We start from the raw sequence: 21,070 nt of genomic DNA on the forward strand, positions 1-21,070 counted from the left end.
GCATGAACGGGGGAGGGGCAGAGAGAGAGGGAGACACAGAGTCGGAAACAGGCTCCAGGCTCTGAGCCATCAGCCCAGAGCCCGACGCGGGGCTCGAACTCACGGACCGCGAGATCGTGACCTGGCTGAAGTCGGACGCTTAACCGACTGCGCCACCCAGGCGCCCCGGTAGTATGTATTTCAATTTTGTAAATTCTGTTAATCCTGACCACATTAAGATGAATAGAGGGGCACCTGACAGACTCAGTCAGTGGTAGAGCTAGTGACTCCATCTCGGGGTGGTGAGTTCGAGCCCCACGTTGGACATAAAGGTTACTTTAAAAAAAAATTTTAACGTTTATTTATTATTGAGAAACAGAGAGAGCATGAGCGTGGGAGGGGCAGAGAGAAGGGGAGACACAGAATCTGAAGCAGGCTCCAGCCTCTGAGCTGTCAGCACAAAGCCCGACGGGGGCGGAGGGCCTCGAACTCACAGACAGTGAGATCGTGACCTGAGCCCAAGTCGAAGGCTTAACCGACTGAGCCACCTAGGCGCCCCTATAGAGGTTCCTTTTTTTAAAAAAGGTGAATAATTAAGAGTTGCAGCTTCCTGTTATGAGTTGAAATAAGGATGGTTCAGATAGTCTCCTGGGATCCAAATTTTGTTGTGCCTTAAGTACATTAAGTAATGTCTTCTGTCTTTGGAGGCTCAGACCCAGACCAAGTTTCCTGGGACTATCCAAGCCCACTCCCCAATCCCCACTACAGAACAGACTACTCATCCCAGGGTTGTCTGGAGGCCTATCAGTCACTTTAAGAACTGAAGAACATCCTAGGAGCCTCTGCATGTGTGCTTATTTTTGATTCTGTGCGTCAAATCTTGTTTGGCCAAGATTGTGATGCTAAAAAAGCAGCTTATACCACGCTTTCAAAGGAAAGTCGTATTTCTAATTTTTCCTGAATGATTCGCACTCTCTGGCCCCTGAACATTATTCTTGGGTATACCAAAAACGTCATTACGGACCTGCGGAGGACAGAACTTGAGGGGTGGAGCCTCCATCCTGTGCCGGAAGCGGCTGTCCCTTAGTGCGCCTGCGTGGTTCTCCCACGCCCTGCGAAGGATTGCTATCCATTCGCTCTGCGCTTGACAGCTCTTCCTGGCAGTGGGCGGCCATCTTGCCTGAAGCCTGAGAGAGGGAGAAGAGAGACAGAAGAAAAGGGTGACACTGGTCTCAGGGCCGCCCCGGGGGCCTCAAGAGCCGGAGGCAGCCCCGGAGGTGGTCTCTGATCCCGGGCCCTGCTCTTGAACCCAAAAAGGGAAGGCGGGGGGCGGGGGGCAAGAAGATGGATGGAGAATGCCAAGGATTGCTAGACCGGGGGTGGGGCGTCGCTATGGCGACCGGGGAGGGGCGGGATCAGATCTGAATCGCTGGTGTGAATCTTCCGGGAGCTGCCCGGGGAGGGCAGGGCTGGGGTGATGACCATGCTAACTGCCGGGTGCTACTTCGCGACGTCCGGGCGTAGAGGGACTAAGTGTCTATGGCAACGGTCGTCTGGCAGAAGGGGAGGAACTAAGTCCTTTCACTTGAAACGCTGACATTCCAGGCCCTTGTCCTGCAGGCTCCCGCGGGCGGACAGGCCGGAAGAGGAGGCCGGGGAATGGCCGCGGTGTGGCAGCAGGTCTTAGCAGTAGACGCGAGGTGAGGCGTGGGGTCGAAGCCCATGGGAACGGAAGTTACTGGGGTGCATGCGCAATGGCGATAAGTGAGGCTGGGCGGAGAACTTGCCTTATGCGGCTGCGTGGGCATGCCGGAGGTGAGCATGCGCAGTAGCAGGGTGTGGGGGCTTGCCCGCAGAGAGAAGAGCTGGCCGGAGGGTCGTAAAGAGCATGCTTGGAAAGTGCGGTCAGATGTGGGCATGCGTCAAGAGGCTGTGCTTCCAGAGCCTTTGGGAGGGGGTGTTGGAGCTCAGGCTAGTGACATCCTGTTCCCCACCATTGCCCCCCCCGCAGACTTCTCTTACCATCATCACTTCCCCAGTCTGACCCCATCACCATCCCATACTGACCTCCACCGTTGCCCCACACTAACCCCCATCACCATGTCACCCTGACCCGTGTTGTTGTCTACACTGACTCGGTCACCACATCCCAAATCCAACAAAGCTTCAGACGGCCTCCATTGCCCCCACACTGACCTCGTCATCATGCCCTTTATTACTGTAGACCCACCCTCCTCACAGCACCAGAGGGACCCCCATCACCGCTGCTGATCACTTACCATCCTGACCTCTCACTGCCACACACCTCATTCTCTTTCCCTGTCCCTTGAGCTGATTGATTCCCTCTGTCCTGTGCCTGCTGCCCATCCTGCCTCCTGCCATCATAGGTACAACGCGTACCGCACACCAACGTTTCCACAGTTTCGGACACAGTATATCCGTCGGCGCAGCCAGCTACTGCGGGAGAATGCCAAGGCTGGGCACCCCCCGGCACTGCGTCGGCAGTACCTGAGGCTGCGTGGGCAGCTGCTGGGCCAGCGATACGGGCCCCTCTCCGAGCCAGGCAGTGCTCGTGCCTATAGCAACAGCATCGTCCGCAGCAGCCGAACTACCCTTGACCGCATGGAGGTGAGCTCCACCCCACGCTCCTGCCATAAATACCACCTACCTCCATATACATTCACTCAGCAGACTTGTCAAGCACCTGCTATGTGCAAGGCACTGTTCTAGGCTCTTGGATGACCATAGAGCAAAAAGAGATAATCTAAAGTCAGTAAACAGACAATAAACAAGATAAGCAGGTTGATAAATGGGCAATAAACAGGATAAATAGTGCAATAGGCATACCAAATCAGATAAACAAGTTCAATAATTAACGTGGCTTATAGTGAGGAGTGCTAAGATGGAAAAATAAAGCAGACTTGGGGGATAAAATGAGACTGGTATGAAGGACAGAGGGAAGCTGTTTTTGATGGGGATGATCAGGAAAGTCTTCTCCAAGGAGGTGACAGTTGAGCTGAGATTTGAATGAAGCAAGAGACTGAGCTGCGTGTTTTTTGGGGGAAAGTGTTCATTCTTTCGTCACAGAACATTTGTTGAGTATCCACTGAGTAGGGGAAGGGGGCAAGCAGGAGAACAGCACAGAAGTCACCACAGTAGTCCAAGCGATGGTGGTGGCAGTGGCTAGGGTGAGAAGGGATCTGGTTCTAGGCATATTTTCAAGACCCCAGACCCCATAAGTTCCTGGGGGCTTCTTTTAAGATGTGCCCACCATGACCCTCTGTTTGCAGGACTTTGAGGATGATCCTCGGGCCCTGGGGGCTCGTGGGCACCGCCGTTCCGTCAGCCGAGGCTCCTACCAGCTGCAGGCACAGATGAACCGTGCTGTCTATGAGGATAGGTACGCCCCAGGGGCAGCTGTGAGCTGGGGCTTTGTGGGGGGGGGAGGGCCATGGGGCAACAGCAGACTGGATGCTAACAGGCACCTCACATTATCTCCCACTCCCATTGGGGCCCAGGCCCCCTGGCAGCGTAGTACCTACATCAGCAGCAGAAGCAAGTCGAGCCATGGCTGGGGACACATCACTGAGTGAGAACTATGCGTTTGCGGGCATGTACCATGTCTTCGACCAGCACGTGGATGAGGCAGGTAAGCCAGCCCCGGTAGCGGGTCGCATCACCATGCATTTGCCTAAACTGTGACAACTATTCAGTGCATCTGTTTCTGGAATGCAAAGTCTCTGGCCCACCTCCGAAGGAGGAATTGCGATCCATAAAGCTTTTTGCGGGGGTGCCTGGCTGGCTCAATCGATGGAGCATACAACTCTTGATCTCGGGGTTGTGGGTTTGGGTCCCACATTGGGTACAGAGATTACTATTTTTTTTTTTTGATATAATTTATTGTCAAGTTGGCTGACATACAGTGTTACCATATAGGTCCATACAGGGGCCAGCCGAGTGAGCCTAGTGTATACAGTGTGTTCTTGGTTTTGGGGGTAGATGCCTGTGATTCATCGCTTAAATACAACACCCACTGCTCATCCCAAGTGCCCTCCTCAATGCCCATCACCCATTTCCCCCTCTCCCCCACCCGAGATTATTTTAAAAATCTTAAAAACACTTTCTGCAAACCTAAAAGCTCTCTGCAAAGTAAAGCTCTGTGCAAACTCTCAGGTATTTTATCTACCATAAAAGGGCTCAGCAGCTTAAAAGAGGACTTTGCAGAAGGCTTCTGGGGTTGTGAGTTGCTTGGAAGAGTTCAGAACCTTTACAGAGAAATCTCCTTGCAAAAGGCCGCACGGGTTTTGCAAACTGCCGAGACCTTGGTAATTGTAAAGTGCTTGCTGAGTTGTAGGGGGCTTTTGGAAAAGGGCCTTCTGGGGTTCCAACTCCCTTCCCCAGCCAAGGAAAGCCCTTTGCTGAGGCCATTGTGCTTGGCGTGGTGGGTCTGGGCCCCTGGCCCACACGTCAGAGCCTTATGTAAATGAAAGCACCTGGTGAGTGTGCTGAGTCCCACGAACGGCTCCTTGGCATTGCAGTGCCAAGAGTGCGCTTCGCCAATGATGACCGGCACCGCCTGGCCTGCTGTTCCCTCGACGGCAGCATCTCACTGTGCCAGCTGGTGCCTGCCCCGCCCACCGTGCTCCGTGTACTGAGGGGCCACACCCGCGGTGTCTCTGACTTCGCCTGGTCCCTCTCCAACGACATCCTTGTGTCCACCTCACTCGATGCTACCATGCGCATCTGGGCCTCTGAAGACGGCCGCTGCATCCGGGAGATTCCTGACCCCGATGGCGCCGAATTGCTCTGCTGCACCTTCCAGCCGGTCAACAACAACCTCACTGTGGTCAGGCCCCAGGGTGTCCACTCACTGAGGGCGGGGATGCTGGGCCGGGAGAGCTGTCCCAGGGAATCTGTCTGAGGGTCAGGGTGGTCCCCTCCAGTCCATCACCAGAGTCCCCCTGTGGTCAGACTCAGAGGGAAATGAGTCAGAATGGGGACGCGGTTCTTGGCTTGGGGTGACCTTGCTATGATAGACTCCAGTGGGGACTGGTCAGGAGGCCGAGTCCCAGCTCTGGTAGCCCTTTCGGTCCTGTCAACAGCAGTGCTGCCATTTTCCAAGTGCAGGGGCTGTTGGCTGGGGATCAGGGTGACTAGTCAGAAGGCTAGTCTCTCAGTGGCAGCGGTCCTGCCACTCTCAGTGGCAGGGTCATCCTGCGGTCCGACCCCAGGATGGAGAGTCAGAGGGTGGGGGAAGGGAGTGAAAATCTGGCCTGGCCCTGAGGGGCCTAGAGGGGACCGGCCGCATGAGCTTGTGCACTGGGATCCTTTCTACTGCACCAGCCCCAGTGTGGGCAAGTGTCCAGCAAGGACCAGGCAGGAAGCAGACCAGCTATTATTACCAGCCTAGGATGGCCCTGTGGTTTGCCTGTCACAGGGGGTGCTGCCTCAGGGGCAGCATTATGGGTCTGAGACCCCCTTAGTCCGGGAGCAGCTGTCTATCCTGGTTAGGTTGCAAGACGGGCTGGCTCTGAAGGATCACAGGCCTGGGTCGCCTTTTAGTCTACCTGCCACAGCCCCACTGGGGTTAGAGTCCAGTAGGAACCAGCTGGTCCCGTCCACAGTGGCTCCATTACGGTCAGACTCGAGGAGGGACTGGCTGAGAGCAGGATGACAGCACGCAGATCTCACCCACAGGTGGGGAATGCCAAGCACAACGTGCACGTTATGAACATCTCCACGGGCAAGAAAGTGAAGGGTGGCTCCAGCAAGCTGACGGGCCGGGTTCTTGCTCTGTCCTTTGATGCCCCTGGCCGGCTACTCTGGGCAGGAGATGACCGCGGCAGTGTTTTCTCCTTCCTTTTTGACATGGCCACAGGTAGGCAGGTCCCAGGCCTGCATCTGGGTATTCGCACTCCCCCTCAGCCCAGTGCACGGGCCCTCACCCTCACCTTTGCCTCCCCTCCCTCCGCTATTACAGGGAAACTGACCAAAGCCAAGCGTCTGGTGGTGCACGAGGGTAGCCCTGTGACCAGCATCTCCGCCCGCTCCTGGGTCAGCCGAGAGGCCCGGGACCCCTCGCTACTCATCAACGCTTGCCTCAACAAGCTGCTGCTCTATAGGTGGGTCTTCCCTGTCTGGGCTGCCTGGAGATGCAGGGCCCACTGCCTCCATCAGCCCGGGATGGGAGCACCATCTCCTCGTAGGGCCCAAAAGCCTGTCTCCTCCATCAGGTTAAGTTCAGTGAGTGGAGAAGCCCGGTCTCCTTACAATAATGATGATAGCGATGGTAGTAGCAGTGGCAGAAGTCGCTGGTGCTTACGTGGCAGTTGCTGGCACCAGGCCCTGTTGGAGCACCTCATACGTACTACTTCATTTAATCCACAACAGCCCTGTGAGGAAGGTGCTGTCATCGCGTTCATTTCACAGATGACCAACGTGAGGCATAGCATAGACTGGGCCCCCCTGAAAGCAGAGGTCTCTTCCTTCCTTCCTTCCTTCCTTCCTTCCTTCCTTCCTTCCTCCCTCCCTCCCTCCCTCCCTCCCTCCCTCCCTCCCTTCCGTCCTTCCTTCCTTCCTTCCTTTTTTGATTGTGTCAAACCCACAAACTGTAAGATCATGATCTGAGCCGAAGTCGGACGCTTAACCGACTGAGCCACCCAGGTGCCCCATCTTTTTTTATTTTTTTTTATTTTTTTGAGTGGAGGAGTTTACCATCCCTGCTGATGTATGACATGTTACCCAAATGCAGTTTGCAGCCCATGCTGGAATGACCTGAAGGGCTTCACAAAATCCTGGCCAGGCCCCACTCCAGGCCATTGATTCCAGAAGCTCTGGGGCAGGACCGGGCATTGGTACATTGAAAAGTTCCCCAAGTGCTGTCCAGTGATGTCCGAAAACCACTGCCCAACAGGATGCTTTTAGTTTATTGTTTTATTTTTCTACTTTTTAAAAAAAATTCACACACACACACACACACACACGCATATCTATATTTTTTTGTTTATTTATTTTTGAGAGAGAGAGAGCAAGTGGGGTAGGGGCAGAGAGAGAGGGGAGAGAGAGAATCCCAAGCAGCCTCTGCACTGTCAGCGCAGACCGTGACTTGGGGCTCAGGCTCACGAACTGTGAGATCATGACCTGAACCAAAACGACGAGTTGGATGCTTAACCGATGGAGACACCCAGGAGCCCCTATAGTTCTTAATTTAGGTATACTCCCAAGTTTTTGGCTATTTCCCCCATCCCCTCCCTTCCGTCCTCCTCCTTCCTGCCACTTGCTGTGGTAGAGCCTGATAACAACTCTGGAAGTACCTTCCTATATTTTGTTCTCTCCCCTGTAATTCTAGGTGTGCACACCCATCCACACGTTTCCGGGGGAGGGTCATTGTTTTACAGGAGCGGGCTCCTACATCCTTTTCCACGGCTCACTTTTCTCACCAGATGATGCTGTGGAAATGCCCCCAAGTCACCTACAGTGATGTCGGTTCATTCTTTTGAATGGCCTTGTCGTATTCTGCAGTGCAGGGATATCTAGTCTGGTCAGCCCCTTCCTCTCTGTGCCTGTCTTAACACCAGGATCTCTTAGAAACCCCTAGAAAGAGAAACCAGTGAACAACACACTGCAGAGGCTCCCCGTCTTCACCAACAGGTAGTTTCCAAACTGTCACGAGCTCACACAGCAGCCCATGCTTCGTAGGTAGGTATACACGGTCATCTCAAAACTGGATTGTGTGAACCTTGAGAAGAACTCAGGAGCAGGGGCACAGACGGGCCCCCCTCCCCACCATGCATCGCCATCCAGAGCTGAGGTTCCACACCCTGAGCTGCTCTAACCCTCCCCTCAGGGTGGTAGACAACGAGGGGACCCTGCAGCTGAAGAGAAGCTTCCCCATCGAGCAGGGCTCACACCCTGTTCGCAGCATCTTCTGTCCCCTCATGTCCTTCCGCCAGGGGGCCTGTGTGGGTGAGTTCCCCAGGGTCGGGTCATATGGGGGGCCAGGGAGGGGCAGGGACCAGAGCTGCTGCTGATCTGGCTCAGATCTCACAATCCCCAGGTTCCCAGACTTTCTGGGCCTTGAGAACTCTCCCATCCCAGCAGCTTCCCACTTTGAATGAAGACCCCTAAACAGCTTAGAATCCTCACGGCATGAGACACAGCACCCCCCACCCCCAAACAGCTCAGAGACCTCACAGTCTGGACGCAGGACTAAAACAGCCAGGTGACCCCTGTCTAGGGACGGTCCCTCCCACACCTCCCCACACCTCCCCACACCACACTGGGGCTTCACACCCTGGGCACCCTGCTTCCTCCTGCAACATCTCCCGAGGGCCTCTCCCTCTTGTCCGGGCAGTGACGGGCAGCGAGGACATGTGTGTGCACTTCTTTGATGTGGAGCGAGCAGCCAAGGCCGCTGTCAACAAGCTGCAGGGCCACAGCGCACCTGTGCTGGACGTCAGCTTCAACTGTGATGAGAGCCTGCTGGCTTCCAGCGACGCCAGTGGCATGGTCATCGTCTGGAGGCGGGAGCAGAAGTAGGTGCCTTCCGGCCCTGCTGTGTCCACCTCCCCGTCCACTTCCTGCCTTGTGTTTGTAAATAAAGTTTCTGTGGTTGTGTCGATGGCTGGCTCCCAGGTCTGCTGGGGTTGGGATCAGGTAAAAGGGAATCTGTAGGACCCAAGTTGGAATGGTGTTCACTTCCGCATTCATGCACTGATTTCTTCATTCAGTTAGCAACCATTTATTGAATGCCTGCCGTGTCCTAGGCGCCACCATAAACGTTTTACACAGTCCTGCTGTAGACAAACATCGAGCACCTACCGTGCACTGGGAACTGTTGTAGGCACTGGGGGTGTAGCTGTAACCTCAACAGACAGAAATCCCTGCCTTCGTGGGGCTTACATTCTAGCGCAGGTAGATAATAGACAAAAATATATCCCAGGTCAGCTCAGGATCAGTGCTGTGAGGGAAAAGAAAGTCAGGACAGGAGGCCAAGGCACAAGAGTGAGATGTTGTGCTCTTTTTGGTGCTGTGATCAGGGAAGGTGGTGAAATTTAAAGACCTGAATGAAGTGAGAGGGAGCCATGGTGTGTGGGAGAGAACATTCTAGGCAGAGAGGAAAAGGCAATGCAAAGGCAGAGGCTGGAGTGTGCCAGAAGGATCACTGAAGAGGCTGGTGTGGCTGGACCAGAATGTGGTAGATGAGGCTTTATGGCCACAGTGAAGACTTGGGCTTTTTCTTTTTTTAATGTCTGTTTTTGAGGGGGTGGGAGGGGCAGACGGAGGGGGGCGCAGAGGATCCGAAGCAGACTCCAGGCTCTGTGCTGACAGCAGAGAGCCCAATGTGGGGTTCGAACTCACAAATCGTGAGATCATGACCTGAGCCAGAAGTCGGACACTTAACCTACTGAGCCACGCAGGCACCCTGACTTAGGCTTTTTCTGAGTAAGAGGTGAGTCACTGGTTTGAGCAGGGGAGGGACACGCTCCAATTTGGCTGTGTGAGGACCCCTCTGGGTGCTGTGAAGAGAACAGACTTGGAGGTGGGGGCAAGGGCGGAAGCAAGCGGATCAGTCCAGAGGCCCTGCGGTAGCCGAGGTGAGCAGTGATGAGGACTTGTGCCAGGATAGTGGCAGTGGGGAATTGAGGTGAGAAACGTTGGCTTCTACCACAGGGGTTTCATGTGAGTCTGCAGGGCTCTGCTGCCTCCCCGGGAAGGCTGAGGCTCCCGGCTCCCCTGACGCTTGTTCCCCACAAACAGGCGGAGCTAGTGTCTCCTGCTGGGGGAGGGAGGGGACGGAGATTCTCTGCATCCCCAGAGCAACTCCAGACCACCCCAAGCTCTTTCCACGCCCACCCAGGTCCCAAATTCAAGGCCTGAAACAGCTGAAAGTCTGTAAAGTGGTGTTCAAATTTGAGGGGGGCCCTGACCTGACTGAGGAGAGAAAGCCTGGGGTATAAACAAGGTGGGGGCTAGAGAACCGAAAGCCCTGGTCAATGACCTGAGTCACCCGGAAATGTTAAAGTTGCCGGAAATGCCAAGGTGGGGGGGCTCTTGCTCTGGCTGAGCCCTTCCAGCTGCAGAGGCCACCACATCCAGATGCATCAGTCGGAACTGTGGCCACCACCTTGAGACCTCAGGGTCAGTCCGCAGAGCCACAGGCACTCTAACCTGGCTCGACGTAAGTGAGCTACTGAACTAACACTAGCAACCTTGAAGGAGGAAAATAACCTGTGTACTCAAGACACTGTTATTTGACAGTGTGGTTACTTGCAGCCAGAAGCATTTCTACCTGGTGCTTCCATCTGACTTTAAGATAAATGGTGATGAGGTAAGGACATTGGAGAGTTGGACTGTTCATGATGAAGTTCATGTATCTGTGTTGGGTGTCCCCAAGACCACTCAGACCCCAGGGTTTGCTGGGAGGACTCTCAGTCTCAGCATACGGTTGTATACACAGCTATAGTTTCTTCCAGGGAATCTAATAGGGAGAAAGACACAGAGCACAATCAGCAAAGAGAAATGGGTGCCTGGGGCAAAGTTCAGGGGAGACCAGCCAGGCACAAGCTTCCAAGGGTCCTCTCCCAGCGGAGTCACACAGGACACGTAATTCTCCCATCATGGCTTGTGATAACCCAGAGAAGCTCATTATTAGAGGTGGAGTGCCCAGGGTTTTTACTGGGGGCTGGTATGCATGGTCAGCCAAGTTGGGCTGCCTGGCATATACCCAGCTTCCAGACTCCCAAAAGAGAAGCAGGTGTTTGGCATAAACCAGAGCGCTTATCGGAACAGTTGAGGCACAGTGAGCCACACATCATTTAGAGAGTGGTGAGAACCCTCATGAAATCTCAAAAGTTTCCAGATGCCAGCCGAGCGCCATCCTTGAAGCAGACCTTTACAAGGAGAGAAGTTCAGGCCTGCTGCGTTAACTTTTTCTGCACGCTGTGCAACACCGAAAAGATGCTCGGCTTCAACCAAAGCCAGTGGGTGGGCAAGATCACTTGGGAAAACCTCATTTGTCTCTAGCAACTTCTTTATTTCTTCACATTTTTTAAAAAACTACAATGAGATATCACCTCACACCTGTTTTAAGTATATTTATTTATTTTGAGAGAGAGCACAAGCAGGGGTGGGGGACAGAGAGAGAGGGGGACAGAGGATCCACAGCGGGCTTGGTGCTGACAGCAGAGAACCTGATGCAGGGCTTGAATTCACGAACCATGAGATCATGACCTGAGCTGAAGTCAGATGCTAAACCAACTGAGCCACTTAGGCGCCCCTCTTCACATTCTTCACGTTGCTTGTTGAGTCTGGACTCAAGATGGCTAACTGCTGATATCCAACATGATTTGGGTGGGTTCCTTCTTGTGAAATTTTCAGGTGGCAGAGTTGACATCCTATTTTTTATTTTTAATTTTTAATTTTTTACTTGATTTTTTTAAAGTAATCTCTATGCCCAATATAGGGCTCAAACTCACGACCCCGAGATCAAGAGTTACATGTGATTGAGCCAGCCAGGTGCCCCAACATTCTGCTTGAAATTAATTTTCTTTTTTTTAAATTTTTTTTCAACGTTTATTTATTTTTGGGACAGAGAGAGACAGAGCATGAACGGGCGAGGGGCAGAGAGAGAGGGAGACACAGAATCGGAAACAGGCTCCAGGCTCTGAGCCATCAGCCCAGAGCCTGACGCGGGGCTCGAACTCACGGAACGCGAGATCGTGACCTGGCTGAAGTCGGACGCTTAACCGACTGCGCCACCCAGGCGCCCCTGAAATTAATTTTCATGATACCTTTTTTTTTAAATGTTTATTTATTTTTGAGAGAGAGAGAGCTCGAACCAGGGGGGTGCAGTGAGAAAGGGAGACAGTGGATCTGAAGTGGGCTCTGTGCTGAAAGCAGAGAGCCTGACGCGGGTCCCAAATTCACAAACAACAGTCATGACCTGAAACAAAGTCAGATGCTTAACCGACTGAGCCACCCAGGCGCCCCTCATGATACCTTTTCTTGACTTACAACCTAAGAGGAAATAAGTAGTGAGCAATTAAAAAAAATCTTATTGGTTAAATTTGGGCCTCTGTTAACTTGTCCATCATCACTGTGCATCCTGTTTGACATCAGATCTGGAACTCTTAACCACTCCACCATCAGTGCTGCTCTAGTGTTGCCTCAAATCCAGGCCCCCATTAACTGTTATATGCCCTTTGACTTTGAACTTGTGCGTTTACTTCATCAAAAGCCTCTCTAGTTTGAGCTTGAAGCAGAGCCTTTGTTAATTATTACCTCATCAGTGTACCGCTGATCAAATCTCAAACCAGGGCCTCTGTATAATATTCCATCAGCTACTATCTTTTGATCTGACCTTAAAGTTGGGATTCTGTTCATTTGTGATCAGCGCCCTTTTGCTTCATTCCAACCTCAAGGACCCTCAATCCTGATGTTGAATCTAGGCCTCTGTTAATTATTTTACCATTTATGCCCTTATGGCGTCAATTCCAATCTGCTCTGTTAAGCTTGTAGCTTAACAGTTGTGCCATTAACCTGTGTGGTCCAAATTTCAGCCCACGCTTCTGCTAACTAACTATTCTACCATCACTGTCTCTTTGGTCTAAACTCAAATCTGGGCATTTCTTTTTTTTTAAGTTTATTTATTTATTTTGAGAGGGGGAGGGGCCGAGAGAGAGAGAGGGAGAGAGAGAATCCCAAGCAGGCTCCATGCTGTCGTGCAGAGCCCAACACAGGGCTCAGATTCATGAACCATGAGATCATGACCAGAGCTGAAATCAAGAGTCCACACTTAACTGAATGAGCAGGCCCAGGTGCCCCTGGGCCTCTCTTAACATTTCCTCCACCAACGCCTTGCCTGTATGACCTCAAACCCAGGCATCTTTTTTAAGATTTTATCTTTCTTTTCTTTTCTTTTCTTTTCTTTTACTTTAATGTTTATTCAACTTTGGGAGAGAGAGCATGAGCATGAGTGGGGGAGGAGGCAGAGAGAGAGAGGGAAACACAGAATCCGAAGCAGGCTCCAGGCTCTGAGCTGTCAGCACAGAGCCCGACGTGGGGCTTGAACCCACAAACTGTTAGGTCATGACGTGAGCCGAACTTGGACACACAACCGACTGAGCCACCCAGGAGCCACTTAAGATTTTATTTTTAAGTAATCTCTACACCCAACGTGGGGCTCAAACTCGCAACCCCAAGATCAAGAGTTGCATGCTCTACTGACTGAGCCAGCCAGGCGCCCCAACCCAGGTACTTTTAACTTTACCACCATCAGTATCCATCTGTTCTACCCTCAGACCTGGTCTTCTGCTAATGCTTGCATCATCAACACCTCTGGTTTTCCTTCAAACTCAAGTCTTGTTAACTCTTCCACCATCAGTGCTACAGAGGTCTAAACTCTAGCCTGGGACTCTATTTAGAATTCTACCATCAATAACTCTTTGTCGTTGAATCCAGGCTTCAGTTAACTCATTATCAATGCCCCTCAGGTCTGAAACCTGAGCCTGTTAACTTTTCCACAATGCTCCTCTGGCTTGACTTCAATAAACTATTCCACAATCTGTACCCCTGTGATCTCACCTTGAACCCTGGCCTCTATTTACTATTCTTTTATAACTATTCCTTTAATCTGACCTTGAACCTAAGACACTGGTAATGCTTGTAGCATCAATCCTCTCTGGGAAAACCTCAGCCCCCATGCCTGTTAACTATTCCATTATCACTTCTGTTCTGTTCTGACCTTGAACCTGAGCTTCTGCAAACTATTCTACCATTAATACCCCTCTGGTCTTAATTTGGAACTGAAATTCTGCTGACTACTCTTTGGTCCAACCTTGAGTCTGGGCCTATGATTAATATCCCCTGTCACTGGCTTTTTTCTCGGACTTTTTGAATTCTAGAACCATCAAGGCATCTCTGGTCTGACCTCGAATCCAGACTCTCTGAATTTTTATTCCATTGAGAGCTCCTTTGATTTGAATTCTTACATGGGCATCCAACTTCAGCTCAGGTCGTGATCTCATAGTTCATGAGTTCGAGCCCCCCATGGGGCTTGCTGCTGTCGGCACGAAGCCCGCTTTGGATCATCTGTCTCCCTCACTCTGCCCCTTCCTGGCGCGCACTCTCTCTAAAAAATAAACAAACGTTAAAAAATAAAACCCTCCTGGGGCGCCTGGGTGGCTTAGTTGGTTGAGCGTCTGACTTGGGCTCAGGTCATGATCTCACGGTTCATGGGTTTGAGCCCCACATCGGGCTCTGTGTTGACAGCTCAGAGCCTGGAGGCTGCTTCAGATTCTGTGTGTGTCTCTCTCTGCCTGCCTTCTCCCGCTCACACACACACACACATACACACTCTCTCTCTCTCTCTCTCAAAAAATAAATAAAAATTAAAAAAAAAAAAAAACCTCCTGATCCCTCCTACCTTGACCTCAAACCTGGATCTCTTTATTCCACCATCAGTGATTTTCTGGTCCGTTTTTGAACCCTGTGTACTAACTCTTCTACCGTTAATGTCCCTTTTATCTGACTTTGAATCACAATCCCTGTTAATTCTTCCACTGTCAATTCCCCTCTGATGGTGTTGCCTTCCACGGATAAGGCTACCGCTGTTAACGCTCCCTTGGCCTGAGCTTAAACAAGGCCTTTCGTTAGTAACTTTGCCATCAATAGACTATTGTTTTACAGCTCTGACCCTGCCATATGTTAACTAGTCCATCATCCATGTTCTATTTTCTGACCTTAAACCTGGACTATTGTTAATTTAAGTCTTTCAATATCTGTGCCCCTTTGGTAAGATTTCAAACCCAGGGTTCTGGCAGTGGTGGCCTTCTGGTCTGGACTCAAATATAGGAGATAAATGCTACTAAACTTATGAGGACTTCAAAGTGGTCCCTACTGGTGAAATACAGACTGCAGTCAGATATGATGGGGTGAGGGGTTCACAATGTGGACAAAACTGTTCACAGAAATAAATGTAGATTCTCATGGAGGCACAGACTGGGATATGGACACTCTCATGATCCAAACCTGACTCTGTGGGCTGAGGAATCTCCACAACCCAGTCTGGGTGACCCACAGGTGTCCAAACTGCAGTCTGTAGGATCCCAGAAGTGTCTACTCCAGTAGAAGTAGAAGCGTCTACTACTTCTATCCCAGAAGTGTGATGCCAGGGAGGCCCACACCCCAGTATGTATGTACCCAGAAGTGTCCACATTCCAGTCTTGTGACCTGAGGCATATTGACACCCCAGTCTATACAGCTCCGGAAGCATTCATAGTACAGTCTGTCTGACCCCAGTGTTTCCAAATTGTGTCCCGTGTGACTCACGGGAGTTCACGGTCCCGGTCAGTGTTACCCCAAGTGAGCCAACACCCCAGTCTATATGATTCTTGGAGTGTCCAGACACATATCTGTGTGCCCCCAGGAATGTTTACACCCCATTCACAAAGGAGAGGAGGAATGAATAGATATTCTTTCATTTCTGCTGCTGATAATTGGATAAATGTGGATTCAAATAAGTTTTAAAAACTTACAGGTACTCACAAGTTGAATTAAAAATAGGAGCTAGAACTTCCAAATCACTTGAAAAAATGATTCTATAACAAAAGGTAGACCATTAAGGAAATACTAAGGAAGCACAAAAAATACGGAAAACATGGGGTGCCTGGCTGGCTCAGTCGGTGAAGCATGTGACTCTTGATCTTGGGGTCGTGAGTTCGAGTCCTATGTTGGGAGTAGAGATTACTTTAAAAAAATTAAACATTTTCAAAAATCAACCAATGATATCTAAATCAAAATGATTCAGAAAGATTTTTTTTGATGATAAGTAGAAATGTATGAGAAAAGACATAAAAATAGCAGTTGCAGGGGCGCCTGGGTGGCTCAGTCAGTTGAGTGTCCGACTTCAACTCAGGTCATGATCTCGCAGTCTGTGGGTTCGAGCCCCACATCAGGCTCTGAGCTGTCAGCTCAGAGCCTGGAGCCTGCTTCAGATTCTGTGTCTCCCTCTCTCTCTGCCCCTCCCCTACTCACACTCTGTCTCTCTCTGTCAAAAATAAACCTTAAAAAATTAAAAAAAGAAAAAAATAGCAGTTGCAGCTTAATTCAAGATAGAATTAAGGGGAAAAAGCATCAAACATTCAAAAAGGACAGTTTTTAAATTTTTTAAGTTTATTTATTTTAAATTTTTTTTTTCAACGTTTATTTATTTTTGGGACAGAGAGAGACAGAGCATGAACAGGGGAGGGGCAGAGAGAGAGGGAGACACAGAATCGGAAACAGGCTCCAGGCTCTGAGCCATCAGCCCAGAGCCCGACGCGGGGCTCGAACTCACGGACCGCGAGATCGTGACCTGGCTGAAGTCGGACGCTTAACCGACTGCGCCACCCAGGCGCCCCTAAGTTTATTTATTTTGAGAGAGAGAACAAGCAGGGTAGGGGCAGAGAGAGGGGGTAGAGAGAGATTCCCAAGCAGGCTCTGCACTGTCAGCGCAGAGCCTGATGTGGAGCTCGAACCCACGAACCTGAGATCGTGACCTGAGCAGAAACCAAGAGTCGGATGTTCAACCGTCTGAGCCACACAGGTGCCCCCAAAAAGGACACTTTTTATAAATCAAGGGCATGCTCAACATTGAGAGTATAAGAGTCATGAATGTCTGTAGTCCACATTAACAGAAACCACGCCTTTAGATAAAGGAAGAGAAGACAGCCAAATGAATCCTTGCCAACTTATTCATATGGCTGGATCAAGCCGAGCAGTCTTCGCATCAAACATTAAAGCATGAAATAGGCCTATAAATTAGGTTTAGTGGATAATGGAGGAAAATCGAGGAAGTGGACAGTAGTCTACCCATTTTCCCACCCCTGGACCCAAGGACGGATACTCTTGTGGCCTTGGATGTTCTCTCTTGCAGTGAACATGAGTGGCCACAGGTATCGTGTTGAACACTCCTATTAGAACTTGACATCTTCAGGTGCTTCATCAATGGGAGAAGTCCCTGATGGTCAAATTCCACCTCCAGCCTCATCTGAATAAAAAAGATGTGCACTGCTCAATTATTGAACCACAAGAAATTCTCAAGTTAGGTGGGGCTCAGTCAGTTAAGCGTCAGACTTTGGCTCAGGTCTTGGTCTCGAGGTTCGCAAGCTCAAGTACCACATCAGGCTCTCTGCTGTCAGCAAGGAGTCGGCTTTGGATCCTCTGTCCCCCTCTTTCTCTGCCCCTCCCCACTTGCGTTTTCTCTTTCAAAAATAAACATTTAAAAAAAGAAACCCTCGAGCTATTAGAAAAGAAAACATACAGTGGCCGTAATCTCAGAGCTCCATGCAATAGTGATTAGAAACTGTACACAGTGAGGGGCACCTGGGTGGCTCAGTTGGTTAAGCATCTAACTCTTGGTTTCAGCTCAGGTCATGAACTGGTGGTTTTGTGAGTTCCGACTTCGAGCCCATCATTGGGCTCTGTGTTGACAGCACGGAGCCTGCTTGGAATTCTCTCTCCCCCTCTCTCTGCCCCTCCCCTGCTCTCTCTCGCTCTCTCTCTCTCTCTCAAAATAAGTAAACTTAAAAAAATTAATAAATAAAATAAAACTGAAGAACATGCATTAAAAAAAAGAAATTGCACACAATTAGAAAAATTATGAAGAGGAAGCCAGCAAGCTCCTTCTACCACAGCTAACAGGTTCAGCTAGAGCTTCTGAGGCTGTTTCCTCTATTGCCCAAGGTGATGCTCTAGCGCTTGGGGCAGGCTTGCTCCCAACACAGCAATATTACTCATTCTTGGGTCAGATTATTCAAATGCTAAGTACCATCGCTTTCAACTCTTCATTACTGATTTTTTTTCCTTAAGCTAAAACAACCCGTTGGACACCATTCCTTACTCTGCGTGTTACATGTTTCAGAAGCTCCCGGGACACTGATTTCCCAGATCCAGAAAAATGCAGTCCATCTGCTGTTTTCTCGGGCTTTTTAAAATTATTATTATTCCCTCCGAACCAGATGGAAACATGTTTCAAATAAAAGCCAGTGCTGTGTTCTTCGCGCTCTATCCCACCTGCTTGGTGGCGCCGGGCTGGGTTTTATGGACACATGGCCGGTGAAGTTAAGGTCACTTCCTGCACCTTTCACTTGGCGCCACGCCCCCTCCAATGTTCTCAGCTGAGCTTTATTGACTCAACCGGTCAGATAGCTACATTCAGCTGATAAAAAAGGTAGCCATTCTGCTTGTCTGCTTTCCCCACACTGGTGTGATTCTGGTGGGTGCAGCGTTAAGGCCCCTGGGATCCTCGGGGCATTTTATTGGGCCTTTCCTGTATAGCCAGTGTCGCAAGATAGGTTCTCTGAAAGCAGAATTTGAGATAGAATTTGGAGTTTAAGATGTTTATTAGGGATCTGGGGTGCCTGGGTAGCTCAGCCGGTTGAGCATCTAACTGGCTCTGGTCATGATCTCGCAGTTTGGTTGATGGGTTCGAGCCCCGCATGGGGTTGTCAGGGTGGAACCCGCTTCGGATCCTCTCTCTCCCTCTCTTTGCCCCTCCCCCACTCGCACTCTCTCTGTCTCTCTCAAAAAATAAGTAAACATTTAAAATGCAAAAGAAATAAAAAGAAAAAAAGATGTTTCTTGGGGATCGATTCCTGAACAGGAAAACGGGAGGACGTTGGAAGAAGCGGAATTGGGCGGGCTTGGGCAAGGAGACCCCTGAGCTGCAAAGGCTTCACAAAACCCCAGCTGGCCTGGGGCGGAGCCCTGGAGCAAGGGTTGCCTGTCGGAGCGCCCCCTGTTGGGAAGAAACGCCGGGCTTTATACCTCGGCTGAGCTCAGTCACCGCATGTGGACTGGCCCAGGGCAGGGCTGGACCTGGGCGAGGTGGCTCTCAGCAGCTAAGGCCCACCCTGCGGAGCTGACCGCTTCGGGGAGCGCTTCCTTGAAAGGAGTTATGGGTGGTGCACACCCACATCTACCACTGCCAGGAAAGGCACGAGAAGGGGGGCTGTGCAAACAGGTAGATGGCTACTGGGTAAGTAGCTGGGGTCCAGATAAAATCCTGGTTCCCCCATGACTCAACCCACGGTCCTGAGCAGGTCACCTCGCCACTCTGTGCCTCCGTTTCCCCCGGACTCAATGGAGGCTTGGGCAGTCCGTTCATTGTTCGGACATATACTGAGTCTCTACAGTGTGCCAGGTCCTGTGCCAGGATATAACAGTGAACAGAACTGGCAAAACCTCTGCTCTCAGGAAACCGATATTCCCGGTGACCCCTAAAATCCATCCAGTAATGCACTCAGAGCAGAGGCTTAGGACGACTGTGACACACCGTTAGTGTGATGGCCTCAAGGCATATTCAGACAGGTGACAGGCTGGCATGAAAGCTGAGGAAATAATCAGCTGGATCCAGTGGTAATGGTGATGAAATTTGGCAGTTTCGGGTTCGTGAGAAAATGGCTAAGAAAGAATTCTTGAGACGCTTTTGGGGCAAAAGGGTGATTTTATTATAGGACGGGGACAGGACCCCGAGGGCAGAAAGAGCTACACTGGAATTGTGAGGAGCGACTGATTAAATACTTTTTTTTTTAAATTATGATATACTTTTAAGTTAGTGGGGGGTAGGTATAGTGTAAGTCTCTAAGGAATTTTGGAAGCAAGACTTTCAGGACCTTGAAGGACTAGCTGCTATTAAGGTTACTTTTAGGGGTGCCTCAGTGGCTCATTCGCTAAGCGTCCAACTTTGGCTCAGGTCATGATCTCGCAGGTTCGTGAGTTTGAGCCTCACGTCGGGCTCTGTGCTGAGAGCTCAGAGCCTGGAAACTTTCAGATTCTGTGTCTCACTCTCTCTCTGCCTCTCCCCTGCTCGCACTCTGTCCCTTTCTCTGTAACTCAAAAATAAACGTTAAAAATTTTTTGAAAAAATAAAACAAAAACATTTAGGCACTAAAGCAGCCATGAGTTGCTTGAGAAAAGCCACACTCTGCATGTTTCAGGTGTCTCTCAGTGGGCTGCAACCTGTAAGGAGATTTAACTTAAGCTACATTTCTCCTGCCTTTGTTTCCCTCATCAATGGGAAGGAGGGAGCCACTGTGAGTTCTTGAGCAGGAGTGCAAAAAGAGAAGTGTGGAGTTTTAGAAGGGCCATCCCAGCAGCAGTCAGTAACTAAAGTGCAGGAAAATCACACACCTATCACATATCGCCCTGCTCCTCACATGGGTCAAATAAAGAAAAATATTTAGCAGAGGCCAGGCCACACTGCCTGTCTGCTCATGTGTTAAATGTGTGCTTTGGGTTGTAGTAGGCAAGTAACTGGTCATTGGTGGCCCCCGTGACTGGGGATTTGGCTCTACGATCTGACCGTTTGGTGACCTCTGTGAATGAACGAACGGGTGGATGTTGGGAAAGAGACAAACAGGGCATCTGGGCTATTTGTCGGTACTTGCTGTGGCTGTTGCCCCAGAGCTAACAGTATGTGTCTCTGTGTCTGATTCAGCTTGCAATGTGTGGGTGCTTAATGTTTTCCCATCCTCAGGGGGGCATCAACAAATTCTTCTGCAAAGTCTCCTAAATTAAAGGAGCTCTCTTCTGACTGGCGTGTAGAGAGAAATATGCTCTTGTACAAATTAAATATTCTCCAAATTCCAGGAAAATGAGGATATGGAACTTTTAACCCTTTAAGTGTGCTTGATTTGGAAAGATTCTTCTTTTAGAAACTAAGAGAATCCAAGTCACGTAATTAAGGTAAATCTTTGGCAGATGAGACTAGTTTAATAGTTTGGGTTTAATAAAAGCAATCGTGTTTTCTCTGATTATCAACATTCAGTATAATACAAGTATACATTTGATTCTACTTGGGTTTTTTTTCCCTAAATTTATGCAGGTTTGCTGATCAAAGAAACTACTGCTCCAACATAATGTTTAAGATTATGAAAAATGTATACTTGTCTTTGACTAAAACAAATCATAATTCCCATAAATTTGTTTCAACAGCAGTTATGTATTGTAGTATGTCCACTTGAAGATAATTTCCAAGATCTTTGAATAACTGAAACCTTGGACTGATAGTAAATTTGATTAATTCATGGACATTCATTGGATTCCCAGA

At 50.1% G+C, this 21,070-nt stretch overlaps 1 protein-coding gene across 1 annotated transcript; it reads left to right on the top strand.

Annotated features, from left to right (window-relative positions):
* The first annotated feature begins 1,129 nt into the window (after positions 1-1,129).
* Positions 1,130-8,599, top strand: WDR13 (WD repeat domain 13). The gene is made up of 10 exons (XM_030305527.1): positions 1,130-1,256; positions 1,600-1,679; positions 2,367-2,607; positions 3,270-3,379; positions 3,498-3,628; positions 4,518-4,825; positions 5,677-5,857; positions 5,960-6,101; positions 7,826-7,944; positions 8,333-8,599. Exons 2-10 carry the CDS (start codon positions 1,639-1,641, stop codon positions 8,515-8,517), a joined length of 1,458 nt encoding a protein of 485 aa, XP_030161387.1. The 5' UTR covers positions 1,130-1,256; positions 1,600-1,638; the 3' UTR covers positions 8,518-8,599.
* Positions 8,600-21,070: the final 12,471 nt, after the last annotated feature.

This window comes from Lynx canadensis, chromosome X (assembly GCF_007474595.2).
Source record: "Lynx canadensis isolate LIC74 chromosome X, mLynCan4.pri.v2, whole genome shotgun sequence".
Taxonomy (NCBI): Eukaryota; Metazoa; Chordata; class Mammalia; order Carnivora; family Felidae; genus Lynx; species Lynx canadensis.